Source organism: Lolium perenne, chromosome 7, assembly GCF_019359855.2.
Source record: "Lolium perenne isolate Kyuss_39 chromosome 7, Kyuss_2.0, whole genome shotgun sequence".
Taxonomy (NCBI): Eukaryota; Viridiplantae; Streptophyta; class Magnoliopsida; order Poales; family Poaceae; genus Lolium; species Lolium perenne.
Window position 1 is genome coordinate 209,773,916 of NC_067250.2, and position 18,643 is coordinate 209,792,558.

General features: G+C 47.7%; 2 protein-coding genes across 2 annotated transcripts; both read right to left on the reverse strand.

The window, feature by feature from the left end:
• Window positions 1-5,123: 5,123 nt before the first annotated feature.
• LOC127314338 (auxin-induced protein 15A) lies at window positions 5,124-5,790 on the reverse strand. The gene has a single exon (XM_051344794.2). The coding sequence runs from the start codon at window positions 5,620-5,622 to the stop codon at window positions 5,335-5,337; it is 288 nt and encodes a 95-aa protein (XP_051200754.1). The 5' UTR covers window positions 5,623-5,790; the 3' UTR covers window positions 5,124-5,334.
• A 10,444-nt stretch (window positions 5,791-16,234) lies between these two features.
• On the reverse strand, window positions 16,235-16,842 carry LOC127314339 (auxin-induced protein 15A-like). The gene has a single exon (XM_051344795.2). It carries the CDS (start codon window positions 16,705-16,707, stop codon window positions 16,420-16,422), a length of 288 nt encoding a protein of 95 aa, XP_051200755.1. The 5' UTR covers window positions 16,708-16,842; the 3' UTR covers window positions 16,235-16,419.
• Window positions 16,843-18,643: the final 1,801 nt, after the last annotated feature.

An 18,643-nucleotide genomic window follows, 5' to 3' on the forward strand; every position in this document is an offset into this window, starting at 1 on the left:
ACTCAAGGACCGGCTACGGCAGAAGAAAGAGAAAGGATGAGTAATATCCCCTATGCCTCGGCAGTAGGATCTATCATGTATGCCATGCTATGTACTAGACCGGATATAGCACATGCTGTTAGTTTGACTAGCAGATATCAAAGTGATCCAGGAATGGAACACTGGACAACGGTCAAGAATATCCTGAAGTACTTAAAAAGAACTAAGGATATGTTTCTTTGTTATGGAGGTGACCAAGAGCTCGTTGTAAGCGGTTACACCGATGCAAGTTGGAACACTGATCCTGATGACTCTAAGTCACAGTCTGGGTACGTGTTTATATTGAATGGTGCTGCAGTAAGCTGGGCAAGCTCGAAGCATATCAAGCTGCGTTACCACTCGATTCGCGAGTACATCGAAGATGGAGAAGTAAAGATTTGCAAAGTACACACTGATCTGAATGTAGCAGATCTGTTGACTAAAGCTCTCCCTAGGGCAAAGCATGACCAACACCAGAATGCCATGGGTGTTAGGTACCTTACAATGTAATCAAGATTATTGACTCTAGTGCAAGTGGGAGACTGAAGGAGATATGCCCAAGAGACAATAATAAAAGTGGTTATTATATATCTTTATGTTTATGATAAATGTTTATATACCATGCTATAATTGTATTAACCGAAACATTGATACATGTGTGATATGTAAACAACAAAGAGTCCCTAGTATGCCTCTTAACTAGCTTGTTGATTAATGGATGATTAGTTTCATAATCATGAACATTGGATGTTATTAATAACAGGGTTATATCATTGTATGAATGATGTAATGGACACACCCAATTAAGCGTAGCATAAGATCACGTCATTAAGTTATTTGCTATAAGCTTTCGATACATAGTTACCTAGTCCTTATGACCATGAGATCATATAAATCACTTATACCGAAAAGGTACTTTGATTACATCAAACGCCACTGCGTAAATGGGTGGTTATAAAGGTGGGATTAAGTATCCAGAAAGTATGAGTTGAGGCATATGGATCAACAGTGGGATTTGTCCATCCCAATGACGGATAGATATACTCTGGGCCCTCTCGGTGGAATGTCGTCTAATGTTTTGCAAGCATATGAATAAGTTCATAAGAGACCACATACCACGGTACGAGTAAAGAGTACTTGTCAGGAGACGAGGTTGAACAAGGTATAGAGTGATACCGATGATCAAACCTCGGACAAGTAAAATATTGCGTGACAAAGGGAATTGGTATCGTATGTGAATGGTTCATTCGATCACTAAAAGTCATCGTTGAATATGTGGGAGCCATTATGGATCTCCAGATCCCGCTATTGGTTATTGGGCGGAGAGAGTACTCAACCATGTCCACATAGTTCACGAACCGTAGGGTGACACACTTAAGGTTTGATGTTGAAATGGTAGAACTTGAATATGGAATGGAGTTTGAAGATTTGTTCGAAGTCCCGGATGGGATCCCGTACATCACGAGGAGTTCCGGAATGGTCCGGAGAATAAGATTCATATATAGGAAGTCATTTTATAAGATTTAAAATGATCCGGAAGGTTCTACGGAAGGTTCTAGAAGGTTCTAGAAAAGTCCGGAAGAAATCACTAAGGAAGGCGGAGTCCCGGAGGGACTCCGCCTCCCATGGCCGGCCAACCCTAGGAGGGGGGAGTCCACCTTGGGCTCCACCAAGGTGGCCGGCCAACCCCCCACAAGGAAGGGGGGAATCCCACCCCAAGTGGGATTCCCACCTTGGGTAGGTTTCCCTATCACATGGAAGGTTTTGGGTTCGGGTCTTATTCGAAGACTTGTAGTCCAACACTTGGGGCTTCCACCTATATAATGAGGGGCCAAGGGGAGGGGGCTGGCCACCCCAAGACCACAGCCTGGACGCACCCCCTTAGTGGCCGGCCACCCCCTCCCAAACCCTAGCCGCCCCTCTCTCCTCCAACGCTCCCGCACGCTTAGCGAAGCTCCGCCGGGATTCTCCACCACCACCGACACCACGCCGTCGTGCTGCCGGATTCAGGAGGAGACTACTACTTCTGCTGCCCGCTGGAACGGGGAGGTGGACGTCGACTTCATCAACACCGAACGTGTGACCGAGTACGGAGGTGCTGCCCGTTCGTGGCGCCGTGATCAAGATCTTCTACGCGCTTTTGCAAGCGGCAAGTGAACGTCTACCGCAGCAACAAGAGCCTCATCTTGTAGGCTTTGGAACTCTTCAAGGGTGAGTCTCGATCATCCCCTCGTTGCTACCGTCTTCTAGATTGCATCTTGGCTTGGATTGCGTGTTCGCGGTAGGAATTTTTTTGTTTTCTATGCAACGAATCCCTACAATAAATAGGGCTAGATGCTACATCAAGGTGCCACAGTATTTCCTTTGATCCTCCACAAATTCTCAACGAGATCAGCTTGAAGTTGCTCATGCACATTCCTGTCACGGATCTCTGCGTGCATGGCGAGAAAATCAGCAAAATCTGTAGGCAACTCATGATCAACCTCCGCAAGAGGGCCTTGACACTCATAGGGACCAACATGTGACCTAACATGATTCTTGCGGTCATCCTCGATGATCATGTTGTGCATGATCACACAAGCCTGCATCACCTCCCACATTTGGTCGTGAGACCAGCTTAGAGCAGGGTACCGGACAATGGCAAATTATGCTTGAAGCACACCAAATGCCCGCTCGACATCCTTCCTGCAAGCCTCCTGTCGTGTAGCAAAGTGGGAATTCTTCAGACCCGATGGATTCGAGATTGTTTTGACAAAAGTGGCCCATTTTGGATATATACCATCGGCTAGATAATAGCCTTTGGTATATTGGTGGCCATTGATCTCATAGTTGCATGGTGGAGCATGCCCTTCCACTAGTCTGCTGAACACCGGAGACCGCTGCAACACGTTGATGTCATTGTGTGATCCCGCCATACCAAAGAAAGAATGCCAAATCCACAGGTCATAATCTGCCATAGCTTCAAGCACCACACTGCAATATCCATGACGGCCTCTGTATATACCTTGCCAAGCAAACGGACAGTTCTTCCATGCCCAGTGCATGCAATCGATGCTTCCAAGCATTCCAGGAAATCCTCTGGCAGCATTTTGTGCCATGATCCTTGCAGTCTCTTCCTCAGTTGGCCCTCTCAAGTAGTATTTGCCAAACTTTCCCACCACAGCTCGGCAAAACTTGTACATGCACTCAATGGCAGTAGACTCACTCATGCGAAGGTAGTCGTCCTGTGTATCGGCAGGTGCTCCGTATGCAAGCATCCTCATGGCGGCGGTGCACTTCTGAATCGACGAGAACCCGAGGACGCCTACAGCGTCGAGCTTGAGCTTGAAGTAGGGGTCGAACTCTCGAACGCCGTGGAGGATATTCATGAACAGCCCCTTGCTCATCCTGTACCGGTGCCGAAAATTGTCGGCCTGTGTTGCGTCGTCGGCGAAGTAGTCGTTGTGCAGCATGGCATGCCCCTCCATCCTCTGCCGGGGCTTCGACTTCCTTCTTCCCGGCCTTGATCCTCCGCGGCGCGGCCTCTTCCTCTTCTCCGCCTCAGCGTCAAGCATGTCCTGGAGGGACGCGATGATCAGCAAATGCTCCCGCACGTCGTCGTCGAAGGCTTGCTCATCCTCCAGCAGCAGGGCAACCATCTCATCGTCGCTGTCCATGGCTAAAGCAAAATCAATGGTTAAAATTGCGTCGAGGCAGACGACGGAACAAACAGCGGCCAATCGCGCCTACCTGGCAAGTCGTCGAGCACCTTCTGTGCGTGGAGGTGGGGCGGATTTGACGGCGCGTTCTGGGACGCGCTGGCGACGCGGCGGCGGCGCCACGACCGGCGGGAGCCCCAGCCGCGACAACGGTGCCGACTCTCAGCAGAGATCTGACGCCCAAACGGCCGGGAAATCCAGCGGCGGCAGTGGGGTGGGAGGCGCGGGAAGGAAGGAGCGACGAGAAAAGAGGCGCGAACCAACGGTTTATGCAAATAGTCGCCGACATGTGGGAGCCCGCCTCGCTTTTCGTTGTGTCCGGCGTCCCCGGTGCGTCCCCTGTGGGACGGGGACGGGCTCGGGGCGCCGGACACCGTATCGGGGCGCGCCGGACAAAAATGGGCTTTGGGGGACGTGGCTGGAACGCATTTTCTGTCCGGCGCGCCCCAAATCCCTTTGGGGGACGCTTTTGGGGACGCGACTGGAGATGCTCTGAGTGATATAGTTTTGCACCGGCAAAACTATGGGCTTAATAAACAGCAAGATAGGTATAGAATATTGTACATCATCTGCCAGCTCAAAGCTCATTATGTATCATGTGAATTCTTGATACAACTGCTCCTTTCTGGAAACCAGGGGCTCTTGCTTCAGCTCGGCAAAACGCTTGACACAGTAGTGCCGTACTGCCGTAGTTGATGCCCAACTTATGGGAATAATATAACCGAATTCGCATTTTAACACCATAAGACCTTGCATCTATTTCATGGCTGCCAAGAGGACATGATTAAGCCATATCTTGGAAAATAAATCACTGCCTGTCCTCTAGTTGTGAGAACTCTTACTCTGAATCTGAACTCCATGGCACCTGAAGTAGACTAACAAAGAATGATGTATTCTGAATCTGAAGTACCGTCTATCATGCTACTATGACGTTGTAAAATACTACTGTCAGTCAGGGAGAATCTTGAAGTGGGCTAGTGAGCTGACATGTGAACCGAACCGCTGACACTGAATGCGATTAAGTAGGTCTGTAAGTGTGCTCTATATTACCTCACTGAAGCATGATAATGTCAATATCAATGCTACGAACCAAAACCTTTGTCCTCCTGCAAAATAGAAAAATGTCAGATCGATCCGAAGGAAATTGCAATTTGATAAGACGAGAAGAGCAGACTTTACTTATTCCCATCAATATAATTTGCAAGGGGTTAATCCTTAGTTACAGAGAAATGTAATGAGACCTTCAGAAAATTAGTACATCAACTAATTTACAAGGGGTTCAAGGATTCAAGCAGATGCCAACGCCATAGTACATGAACTACCAGTGCCATCTTCTACCCGAACAACAATTAATCCTTAGCTAAATAGAAATGTAATGAGACGGTCAGCAAATTAGCATCGATTTCAGGAAAATAGAAATGTGACCAGACGTGAACATCGGAATTTTCTTATCCCTTCGATCATAATTTACAGGGTTCAAGCAAAAGGCAATACTCAGCTAGAAGCAAATGTATGCATTCGTCCTAAAACAATCTATTAATCACTAATCAGCTAATCATATCAATGGCTGGACCAGCCGATGCATGCGCCGGCGCCGGTGTGGTCAGCTGAGCTGCAGCTAGTGGTGATCCACGGCTGCGGAGCCTACGATGTCGGCGAAGTCGCCCTCCGAACAAGGGATGGTGAGGCCGCCGGCGGCAGGGTGGTCAAAGCCGAACTCTTCCTCCACCCTCTTGAGCAGCACCAGGAAGGACGGGTTCCTCAGGTACGCCGTCGGGATCACGAACCGCTTCCGCTGCTCCCCGACGTACACCGCAAAGTGCCCTCTCGGCACGTCAGCCGCGGACGATGACCGGCTCCTCGCCATGTGCAGCCTCGACATGAGGTGGTACAGCTTCCCCGCCATTGATCTCCTTCAATTCACACTACGAGCAAGACTGAGCTGATGGTTTGGTGTTGTTTCAGTTGCAGGAGAATGATCAGCGATGGTGATGAAGAGTGTGGTGGGAGTCGAGGCTAGCTCCGTATTTATAGCTCGGCATCGATCAGCGTGGAGATACTACTGCTATATAGGAGCCAACCTTTAGACTGCTCATAGTGCAAGTAACTTCACTAGTAACTAAGTGTCCAACTCAGCAAATTTGCTTATGTGGTAGTGAGTTAATGAGGAGAGAGGAGGATGGAGTAACATAGCTAGTTACTGTAACATCACACTTCCCAAGATACAATGAGTCTACAAGCTAATTAATGAAGACATCTAAAATACTATTTTGATGTTACTAACCACTATGTTTAGTAACATGTAGCAAGAACAGTGCATAACACATGGGTAGAATGCCGCACGTTACTACTCTATGTTACTTCCCACTATGACTAGTCTTACGCAATCAAGCAGGTGTGGGGGTGTGGGGTGAGCTGATCTGGTCAGTAGTGGCATATGGCATGCTCTGCAACTAGTTGTGTGGCCGTTTCTCCTTGCTAAGCTGGAGCTGGACATGGCACATGATGAGCGTACTGCTCCTATACGTATCTGAATATCTATCGATCTAATCAAATTAGGATACAGTAGTACTATATTTGAATTCTGAATATCTATCTGCTATCTGTCTAATCAAGTTAGGATACTATATATCCCAGTGCTGCAGAGATGAATGGGCGGGCCAGTGTGTCGCGACTCGCGAGGCGGCGCGAGGCACGAGTGCATCGTACCTGCTAGATGTATATGCATGGTGGAGTTGGTTGGTGCGTGAGCGTCGACCAGCTCGGGAGTCGGGAGGCAGCTCCAGCCATGGGCCATGGCTGCCGCTCGACCCTCTACTCTCTCCGGTGACGCCACACCAGCTTGGGGTTCTTCTGCGACAGATTGGGCGTTTCGCCGTTGTGTTCAGACGGTGATCGCTTCACAAGACTCAGGTCACCTTAGCGAGATCCATGGATCTTCAAAGTAATGATTTTGTAAGAATTGTTAGAAAATATTTTGTGGAAATTAACAAAACCTGGTTCTTGTTCTGGTAAGTCAATGTGTAAAACAGAAGTCCGTACGCGAATTGGCCATTGCTGCGGTCTGTTGAGAGAACTGAAGGTCGTGTGCAAATTTTCCGGATTGTTCATCGTTTTTTCGAATGGACCAAGGGGCACATGGGGTGCATCATTTGCATGAGTGTTTGGGCGGATGCGACGGATGCTCCAAAGTTCTTGACCAGCAGCCTGCGTGCCTCCATACCCGCCTGATTTCTCTATGCTGGGATTGAATGATTACGGGACTGATGGAAAACCGGGGGCTCATATATCTATCCTGGTATTCTGATACGTCTTCAGCATAGAGACTCCGGCTGCCAGCTTGGAAGCCATGGCCGGTGTCGTTGCTGAATGTTACTGACACTCGAGGTAGCAAAACTGAAACAGTGTGTCCAAGCTTGTATATTTTCTAAAACGAAGCTACTAAAGAGAGTTTGTTTTTCTCTTTGTTTCTGGGCTTTTCTGTAATAGTCTTGGATAAATGCATCTCGATCCTTTCCGAAAAAAAAAAGAGTTCGTAGATCGACAGTTTAATCATCTCTTTTAGACTGAAAATTGCGCAGTCTATTTGTAGTATCAAAAATTGGATATTATATCAAGCTTCCAGGATGGGTAATTCTCTTTACTTTGTAACAAAAAATGCAAATTATACCTGCTTCAAGTCAGCCAGTCTGAGCAGAGAATACAAGCTAAATTGTTTGGATTAATGAAATGATACGTTGTTGTTCTTGAAAAAATGATAAGCTGTACACTTGTTCCTCTCTGGTTTTTGTTTAAATCCTATTCTGCAACCTCGGGCATGATTGCATGAACAATTTTTTTTGTTGTTGTTGAGAAAATATGAATACGTTGCGATCCATGACTGCACCAAACAATGGTAAAATAGCTGCTAACCCATTGCAATAAAACAAATCTTCCAAACACAAACTTCCTATTATTAACAAAAAAGCTTACACCAATTTCAGTATGAAATAGCGGCCTCTGAATGGTGTGTTTTTACAGCATCTCATTTTCCTACCGAATAAAGATATATATCTACAGTCAAATGATAGAGTGTTACAATCGGATCTAGCATGGGAAAAGGGAAAATAGGGATGAAATAACGTAAATGCATGGATGGGCCTTCATCTCCTCGCGTGGTAGGTAGTGGCGCCGGCCTTTCATCCCCACACGGTGGGACCTCCGGTTGCTACAGATCAACGACCCTGGACGACGAGGTGCACACGGCGGAGATGGACGCCGGGGTGGCGGGCATAGATTCTTCGGCGACCTTGGCGATCGCCGTGGCCGTGAGGGTAGCACGGCGCTTGGTTTTGGGACACCGTGCAGCTAAGGACATGCCCAATGCACTGCCCTAGAGGTACTGCCTCACAACTTTAGTTAGGTTCAGGTGGTCCAAAATAGGTTTGAATGAGGAGGTAGCCTCTTCATCAGGAGGCAGCCTCTTCAGCCATAAAGTAAAAACAGAGTGAAAATGTGAGAGAGAAAGAGAAAAACCAAATCAGCTTTTGAGAGAAATATATATTAATGGGACCATAACATAACATGCATATGTCATAAGTTTTATCCAAGCCTAGTTGGACAGCTGCCTCCATTGCTCATGCCCTAAGCCCCTCAGCTCCGCGTGGTGGCGGTGGGTGTCCGCTAAGAACTCTGGCATGTTGTTGGGAGCTGGAGGGCGATGACGTACGTGGGGGCCGTTGTTATGCCTAATAAAGCCGGCGGTCCTTGGCTTTATCTCGTGTCAAGATAAAGATCTGTTTGATGCTTCTCCTACTTGATCTGGCCGAGTGTCGAGTTTCAAAAGGCTCCATCGACCTACTCCCTTGGGCGCCTCATGCCTAGAGATTGCTGGATGGGATGAGATTCGATCGTGCACACTCATGTTTTTTTCCGACCGTTTTGTTTTAGGATGGAGCGACGCGAAGCTCTGCTATGCGTTGCCATCATGGGACATATCTTTTTTGTACCATGGTGAAGTCGAAGGTGGAGAATGACATGGAAGCCAAGATTTAAGAACTAGTAATGGTGATTCAAATATTTACGGCAATGAAAAACTTACTTGGTGCTTTGGGATTCGTAGCACAACGGTATGCAATGAGGGGCGACAACACATGAGAACTTCAAGGTCTTACTTTTCAGGCTCATCTTAATTTGTTGTGTCTAGCAATGTTTTTATTAAAGGCATTGTTTTAAGAGCGGAAATTTTTTTCAGGATGAAAACGTAAGATCTTTGATCGGACGACGACCACACTTCTGCACTATTTTTTTCTTGGAGTTGTCGCTTTTGAAGAACTTGAACTTCAGGTATTGTCTTGGTGGTGTTTGCGCTACTGCTACAAGGCTGGAACACTATAGTGAGATTTTTCATTTTAACTTCTTTTTTTGTTTGTGTGCATCCGTACTGTCATTAGGATATTGCGTTGTTACGGCGACCGAGTGTAATTGCTATTTTCACGATATTAATATATTCGATTTTTTTTCGAAGGAAAAGCTGATTATATTAAGACACGGTTCTTACAGAACAGTCCAGAACAAAGCATAAAATTACAACTGAGTCCTTCTGGATCTTGATGCCGTGGAAGACAACGAAGACGTTCCGCCGGCGCGCCGCCGCACCTCCTCCCCTCAGGCCTTTGAACGGGAGGCATCCCTCTGCGGACGGGAAGTCGACGGTTCTCAGCTCCGAAGAGCCTCCGCCCTGCATCTTCAGCGCCATCAACGAGCTCAACAACACCAGCTTCTCCCGACAACCACTGGTCCGGAACCGCCGCTACCCGGAATTCGGCGAGGGACAGCCACCCCCGCAGCTCCGTCGACCTGCAAGGAAGACGAGGATGGTCGCTCTGCAGCATCACTCCAAGGAGGACCACCGTCGAAGGGAATGAGCGCCACCCCAAAACACCAGTCCGGCCGCGCCTCCGCCTTCTCGACGCCGCCGGCTGGAAGCTACCCAAACCTACACTATGTACAGCCAAGATCCGGGGTTCTCCCACCCCCCGCCACCAAAGAGGCCGCCGGAGGGAGAGGGAACCGGCGAAATCGTCGGCAGCGAGGTGGATTGGACGGCTGGCTCACAAATCGCCTCTCGGAACTGTAGCAGCGAGAGGATAAGGTCCAGGCTCCTTAATAATATATTCTGTTTATCAAAAAAAAAAGTTATAAACTCATAAATATTTAAAGGAAGTTAAAGCCATAAAACACAATTACAAAAAAAAAGTTATACTCATAAATATTTAAAGGAAGTTAAAGCCATAAAAACACAATTACAAACTGTTTTTTCTTGATAAGACGCATCATTGATCGTGTAGAGTTAGGTTCTTAAAAAAGAGAGAACGTAAGCTTTTTTTTGGGTTGCCCCGAATATTGACACACACGGTGGATCTTTAACTTCAACTCCCGCAATGTTTAGTCAAATTTGGTCCTTGACTTCACAAATGGTCCACCAAATCAACAATGCAAGAAGTGGACGACCCACATCTTTTATCTCTAAATAGCAAGCCCCCACTACATGATTTTACTGCTTTGTGGTGAAGCCACGTCACCCTTTATTCTTCCACCCATGCGGTTGGACAACAGGTATCGTCGTGGGTTGCTTCCCGTTCGTCTATTTCGTTTCCGACCAAACCAAATCGCGCCCCATGCAGCCCATCACTCCACACTATATGAACCCATTACTCTTTTTTGCAACGATAGGTAGCCCATTACTCTGTAGTCTGTACGCTGGCGAAATCTTTTTTGCAACGATACGTAGCCCATTACAAAATCCTGAAATTGGCCCGTCGTTGTTTTTCTTCTACATTGACGCTATAGCCACCGAGCGACCGTAGACCGCAGTTGACGCTTCTCCTTCTCCAAGGAACCTTGCGATCCGAAAAGTCCATGGCCGCCCATCTCCGATTGTAACGCATGTCCTCTCCTTTCCCCCACCACCTCCTCATTAATCCATAGTATTAAGACCGGCACTTTTCTTCTTCCCGTCATATCGTATAAATCGAGTCTCCACCAGACAACCACGATGACCATAAACCTTCTGCAGCTTGAACAACGCCGGCTGCAATTTTATGAGTCGAAAACGTACGCGCGAGAGTAGTACCAGCCTACCAGGAGGGGGGAAGTGCGTAGTGTTTCTTGGAAGATCTCGACAGCCACAGATATGTCATATGTGCACTTTTTTTTTGCGAATTATGTCATATGTGCACTATTGTCATAAGTAATTCAACATCTGTATCCTCTGCTACGCATCCATCCTATCGTTAATGGGATTTACTCTATCAGTTTTGCATTTTGCTTAACCTAGCAGTTGATTTGATTTCAATCGTCTATGTGAACTATCCCGAACGTACATGTAGATGCTGCCTATTTTGTATACCGCATTCCCATGCCTCTCTTTATTTCTTTAATTTGCCTCTATATTTTTCCTGTCATTGCCTGCTATCGCATCTTTCAAGTCAAGTGGCTCTTTTGTTTTGTTCTTGATTACCGAATGATCCTTGCCTGCACATGAATATTTCTTACAGATTTCCACTAACCTTGGATCTTTATTAATATTCTGAGAAGAAAACTTCTCGCAGGCAGAAAATGGATGCATTTCCAGGATTGGGGATAATTGCACTTGAAGAAGCAAGGCAGCTGCACATGAATATTTATTATAGATTTCCACGAACCTTGGATCTTTATTAATAATTTGAGAAGAAAACTTCCCGCAGGGAGAAAATGGATGCATTTCCACCATTGGGGCTAATTACACGTGAAGAAGCAAGGCATGAAAACGAGTAATTGGTATGAACTATGGCTATCTTTTCCGTGGTAGGCAAGGTCAGTCATACTATCAAATTTTGCAAATTAGTATTTCAAGCAAATTGTTTTGGCAAATTGCACATATTGGTTTCAGGTTTTTTATGTCGAGAAACACCGGTGAGTTGATTTTAATGACGAGGATAACTGAACATTGTCTTCATCGTATTATCAGTTGTTCTCTCCAGAAAAAGATTACACTGAACATGAAACATCGAGTGGACTAGGAAGGATGAGAATCCTCTTCCAGCAAGTGTACCCAACGATACCTGAATGACCAAGAATCCCTTTCTTTGTATTATGCATTGTCTCAATCATCAATCCCATGTTAGCACATGTAAAAGTAGGCCATGTTAGATTATGATGAAGTCTATGGATTTTCTATATGTATCTGCTCTATGAGGCTATGAATTCTCCAGTGAGATACTGGAGTATTTCGTTTTGTGTCCCACTGTAAATGTACATCTAAGAAAACAAAGCCACGAAGCCAGAATACATAACTGTGTAGGTGTTTCATTTTAATATTATTTTGCTTAAATAGTTATGGGGATCTACATATTATTACCAACAATTTTATGCCGAACTAAGATATCTTTTAACGTGAGAGATATTTTTAGGTAATCGTTAATCTTAGATGGAACATGTTATGATTTGTATTTCTGTAAATATATTGTGAATGGTTCACTTCATTTTGCAACTATTATTCTATAGTTTGTTCACCTTATACACACATTTTCAGTAACACTTCTTTACAAATGATCCGCTGCAACGCGCGGGGTATCATCTAGTTGTCATTACGAGATAATAAAACCACTGAAAGGCAGATAAAGAAAATAAAATCACATTGAGTAAAAGCTTAATATACTCCCTCCGTTTTTATTTACTTTGCGCTCTATGTTTAGTCAAATTTGGTCCATGTTTGGGCAAAGTCGGCGCATTGAGCTCCCTTGGTGGTGTGCGGCACCAACGGCTGGAAGGCGAGTCGGCGGCGTGGCCTGATCTGGGCCTCCTTGTGTATGGAGGAGGTCACGTCTTCTGCGCCTACTCCTGCGAGTGACGGGCTGCTCCACCTGCATGACATGGAGGCCGGGGCAGCATCCCCGTGCATGTCAACGACGATCTCCTTCTCCTCTGGAGGTGGACAACCTCGTTGGGATATGGGATGGGGTTCTTGGGATCCCACACCGATCTTCGGCTGTGATTATTCAGTTGATGACGAACTTCGGGTTGCATGGCAGCAAGTGAAAACCGTGGCTCAACCTCGATCTTGGCAGATGATGGCATCATTTCTTGGCGTCATTACCTTGTCGTAGGAATCGTTTTTGCTAGTCCCACCACTTCACTCGGGGTCCTCCTGGGGTAACCCCAGATATGGATCTCACGGATCGGATGATGGCTGCGCCCGACGTCGTTACTCTTAGTGAGGGCATCGTATTAGGAGCGGAGGTAGGCTGGTATGGTCTCAAGGTGGACCGGTGGGCCGGTGTGTTTCTACTGCATCGATGATAGGTCTCGGCAACGTGGTGCCACGCAAGTGGCGGAGCCAGCCGTTGGTCAAAGCCTGGGCAGTGTCTAGCTGCCATTCCACTTGCCCATAAAAAATCTTCATTTCATCTTCATTAGGCGGTAGTACCACAAGGGAGTTGAGCAACTTAGCATGGGCAGGGATACCAACATGAAGGGGTCTGTCTGGCGTTATAGTGACATCGGCGGTAGGATAGGAAAAATTTATGCGGATCTTAACCATCATGAAGATTGCTCATAGGTTCTATGGCGGTGACAGTTTTTGTGGCGTGTGAATGATGTGCACTTTAAGAGTCTGTTAATCCAGATGTACGCTCTCGTTTCTCCTAAAGGGCATCTTGGGGTATGTGAATGTTCCCGGTCCTTAGCCGGTAGAGTGGTTTCATTGTATTTCCGGGAATACAGAGGCGACACAATTTTTGTCCATTGTCAAGTTTATATGTGTTGTGTAGTTTCTTTGGATTTTGTGATGGATGTTCTTTATGGGTTTTTTGTTGACTATCTTAATAAAATATAATAAAGCTTGTATGCATCTATTCGATGTAGATGTTGGGGGTCGCACCCTCCATTTTGAAAAAAAAGGTTTTGTCATAGTCAAATTTAATCATGTTTGACTAAGAATATAGGAAACAATATCCATATTCATAATACAAAATACATATAATACGAAAATATATTTTAAGACAATTTCAAAAATATAAGGCTTAGAGTGTACACTTTTTTTTCCTAAATATTTGATCAAACTTTGAAAAGTTTGATTTTGTCTAAACCTAGAACGCAAACTAATTGTGAACGGAGGGAGTACTCCCAACACTGCTGAAGAGTGGTTTCGGATACCAGCTCTCTCATTCCTTGGTGTACGACGACGGGTGGATGGAGTAGGCTATAATGGTGATGCAAGCAGAGAGGTGAAAAAACCTGAACTCGTGTGTTAGATATATTTTCGGTGTCAACCGAGCAAGTGCTAATATAGAGCGGCTCAAGGGCGTGATCATGTTCACGTTCCACGTTTCGAGTCGGTTACAGTAGCTCACGATCCGAAAGCGACCAGAACCGATAAACTGACGCTTCATCAAAGACTCGGCTTTTCTAAATAGGAAAAATAAAGGTCTGCTTGAGGCTCAATCCACTCAACATAAACGCGACGGCTGCATGCATCGTGACGAGCGAGCGAGGAGGAGAAGCGTGTGTATATCACTTCACTTCTTACTCACTTATTAAGTAATAGAACAATCCACCGTATAAGCTGGTCTAACTACTTCTTAACTTTTCACCTCTCGATAGAAAGAGAACATCAGAGTTTACCTATTCCCATCAATATAGGGGTTCAAGGCTTCAAGCAGGTGCCATAGTACATTAACAACCAGTGCCACCGTTGGACCCGAACAACAATTAAAATCCATAGGGCATCTCCAGCAGCGCGACGCAAACGGACGCTCAGCGACCGTTTTCATCCGCCGTGACCGGAAATCCGTCTGGGGCCTGCTCCAGCGGGGCGACGCAAAGTGACCGCGCCGTCCGCGGAGACGCAAACCTGGCCCAAATATGCGCCAGGTTTGCGTCTCCGCGGACGCTCGGCGGTCGCGGAATCTGTCCGCGTTGGGTACATCCGGGCCCGGTCGGCAGTGACTAGGTAAGCAAAAGATTTTTTCATTACTATTGATTGGCCAAAAGGACCATCTTTACATAGATGGTTAGTCCAGTTAACCTAAAACTACAACGGCCGTACCTACTCGCCGTCGCACGGCCTACACCGGCCTCGGTTACTCGCAGTCGCGCGCCCTACTACTGGCCGCCGGAAGGGCCGGCGGCGTCGTCGAAGCGGGAGCGCTTCGCGCACACCGGCAACTGGACATCTCGTCCTGCCGCCTGCGGCGTTCGAGGGCCTCGGCCAGGGAGCTGTCCCACAGGGCCTCCGCCTGGGCGAACGCCACCTTGGTAGCCTCCGCCAACGCCGTCGCCTGGGCCTCCTCCTCCGCCGCCGCCGCTGGACCGCCACCACCGCCACCGCCCGAGCCTCCTCCTCCTCCGCCGCCGTTTGGACCGCCGCCGCTGCCCGGGCCTCCTCCTCCTCCGCCGCCGTTCGGACCGCCGCCGCCGCGTCCTCGTTCGCTGGACCGCCGCACGGATCGCCGCCATGTCGGCGACGAAGCGGGCCTCGTCTCTAGTCGCCGCCACCACCGCTTCGTCCTCGGCGGCGATGGCGGCCTCCAGCTCGCGGTTCTCTGCTCGACCCGCGCGGGTGAAGGGTCCCTACGCTGGAGTGAGTCCAGGTCGGAGCACATTAACCCCCGAGTCATGGCCATCGCATAGCTGTGGGCTTCCTCCTCCGCCACCCAAGCCCGACGGCGCAGGCGTCCCCAACCAGGGACTCGAAGGACGCGAGCAGAATCCGCCGGTCGCCGGCGCACTCGAAGCGCATGGGCACGGGGACGTCGTCGTCCGCGATGTCGCGGATGACGGCGTCGGCCGGAGGGCCGCGATGGCCGCCCGCGCCTCCGCGAGCTCGGCCCCGGCGTCGGCGAGCTCGGCCATGGCTTTGGCGATCTCCGCCATGGTCGCCGCGAGCCGCCCTTCCGCGCGCTCTGCCGCCTCCGCCTCCGCGACCTCCGCCTCCGCCGCCGCCACCTCCAGGTCCAGTTGCTGGGCCTCAACGCCGACGGCGGCTACCTCCTCCTCCTCCTCCTCCTCCTCCGGGTGGAGCTGGCGGCACATGTGAATAACGTGCTTCCAATTCATGTGGTCGGCCATGGATGGATGGTAGCTTGAGGTGTGCCCGTCGCCCCCGCCGGTGTCCACCATATATAGCCACGGCGGGGCGGGAAACGGCGTTGGCGCGCAGGGCGTTTCCCGCGCGCGTGAAACGCCGGTGAAACTTGCCAATGTATTGGGCAAGCGCGGGAACAGTTAATCGCCGGCGGCAGTCCTCGACGGGACGTAAAACGCCATTAGCGAGCTTGACGCTGTTCCCGGTAAAAAAAATGAGTCGGCACCGCTGGAGGTACCCAAGACGCAAACGGTCGCCCTGAGTCACATCGCGTCCGGGGGCCGACGCAAACGGACATTTCGACGTCCGAAATGCGTCGGCCCGCTGGAGAGGCCCTTAGCTAAAGAGAAATGTGGTGCGACGGTGAGCAAATTAGCATCAATTCGGGAAAACAGAAATCTGAAGAGACGTGAACATCGGAATTTACTTATCCCTTGGATCATAATTTACAGGGTTCAAGCAAACGCGATTCTCAGCTAGAGACAAATGCATTCGTCCTAAAACAATCTATTCTTAGTAATCAACTAATAATCATATCGGTGGCTGGACCGGCCGATGCATGCGCCGGCGCCGGTGTAGTCAGATGATGAGCTACAGCTAGTGGTGATCCACCGCTGCGGAGCCGACGATGTCGGCGAAGTCGCCCTCCGAACAGGGGATGGTGAGGCCGCCGGCGGCAGGGTGGTCAAAGCCGAACTCTTCCTCCACCCTCTTGAGCAGCACGAGGAAGGACGGATTCCTCAGGTACGCCGTCGGGATCACGAACCGCCTCCGCTGCTCCCCGACGTACACCGCGAAGTGCCCTCTCGGCACGTCCGCCGCAGAGGATGACTGGCTCCTCGCCATGTGCAGCCTTGACATGAGCTGGTAGAGTTTCCCCGCCATTGATCTCCTTCAATTCACACTGCGCTTCAGAGAACAAGACTGAGCTGCTGGTTTCAGTTGCAGGATGAAGAGTGTGGTGGGAATCGAGGCTAGCTCCTATTTATATAGCTCACCATAGGCGCGGAGATGCTACTACAATATTGGAGCGAAGCTTTGGGCAATCAAGCTGTGGGGGTGAGCTGATCTGGGCACGAGTGGCATATGGCATGCGCGCGCTGCAACTAGTTGTGTGGCTGTTTCTCGCTGCTAAGCTGGACATGGCACATGGTGAGCGCACTGCTCCTATACGTATCTGAATCCTGAATATCTTTCTGTCTAATCAAATTAGGACACTATATATCCCAGTGCTGCAGAGATGAATGGGCGGGCCAGTGTGTCGCGAGGCGGCGGCACGGTGAAGTTGGTTGGTGCGTGAGCCGTCGACCAGCTCGGGAGGCAGCTCCAGCCATGGGCCATGGCTGCCGCTGGATCCTCTCTACTCTCTGGGATGACACCACACCACACGCTTCACTTGGGGTTCTTCTGGGACAGATTGGGCGTTGCGCCGTTCGGTTCAGACAGCGATCGCTTGACAAGACAGGTCTCCTGGCGATCCATGTATTTTCAAAGTAACTAGCAAGATGGCCCTCGCAAATGCGAGGGCATCATCCTTTTGTTTTTAAGTGGTTGAAGAACAATTTTTGTTTTATGAATGTTCATATTATGCGTGATACATAATAATGTTGTTCTATGACAATCATGGATATTGCGGTAAATAAAATTTCTCGTGTGCGATTATCATTTTGTAGTTCCATGCAAATATGTAAACATCATGTTGTCATTGCTTAGACATCATAGTTATTTGGTCCGGAAACTATAGACTTCCATAAGTGTTTCTTCCTTGCGCAACTACATGCCTAATAATGAACCACTAATCCTCCACCTCCATACACAAATCTCATTGACCAGTCTCTCCTTTTTACTTGGATAACCCTGTCATGTCATATAAACTTAGAATTTAGAACAAATTTAGTTGATCAATTTCTTGTTCTGTAATTCTTAAGTTTGAGCATGTACAGCTCCTCTCAAGTATAGGTTGCAAGGTTGTGAGTAGACCAACCAATTAATTTTAACTTATTCTTCCTGGTTACATATTATATCATGTTGATCTGCTTTCAAGTCTTTTTCATGGTTAATCAGTTTTGTAGTTTTTTAAGGGGCAATCAGTTTTGGAGTTTGTTTCCTACACATATGAATTAATTCTGGAATTTTCACATCACCGATAAGCCTTTTTTTAATGACCGATTAGTTTTTGTGTTTTTGCTTTGAAGGGACATCAGCTATTGAGTTAGCTTCATGTACATTCTTACTCATCATCTCGTTGATGAAACTTTTCTTTCGACGACCAATGAGCTTTTGAGTTCTTTATGAAGAAGGATGAGCTTTTTTTGAACACACGTATAGAATGAGCTTTTGAGTTAGCTTTTTTTTTATTCATTCACGGCACTTGTTCATCTATATTTTGGCGAATCAAGCAGGGAATAAATTCCGTATAGAAATAGCCCATAGCGAGTTTCCAGCCCACATGAATAGCTGATCAGTCTATTAAGAAAGAAAGATACACCAGCTGTCTGATTCTGTTTGTAAAAAAACTGTAGAGACCAGCTAGCTTGCCTAAGTCTGTACGCACAAAAAAAAGTGCTCAGCTATTTGTCATATCTTACTATCTCGTAACATCATGTAAATTATATTGTACAGTTACTTACTTATCTTATATCATTACCTAAATCATGTACCCACTCCCTCCCGAAAAGAATGTCGAAAATTTATCAAAACTTAGATATATCTATACACTATTTCGTCTATAGATATATCTGATTTTAGATAAATCTGCAGTATATTCTTGAGACAGATTGAGTACGTATCTACTACTTATCTCATATCATTATCTAAATCA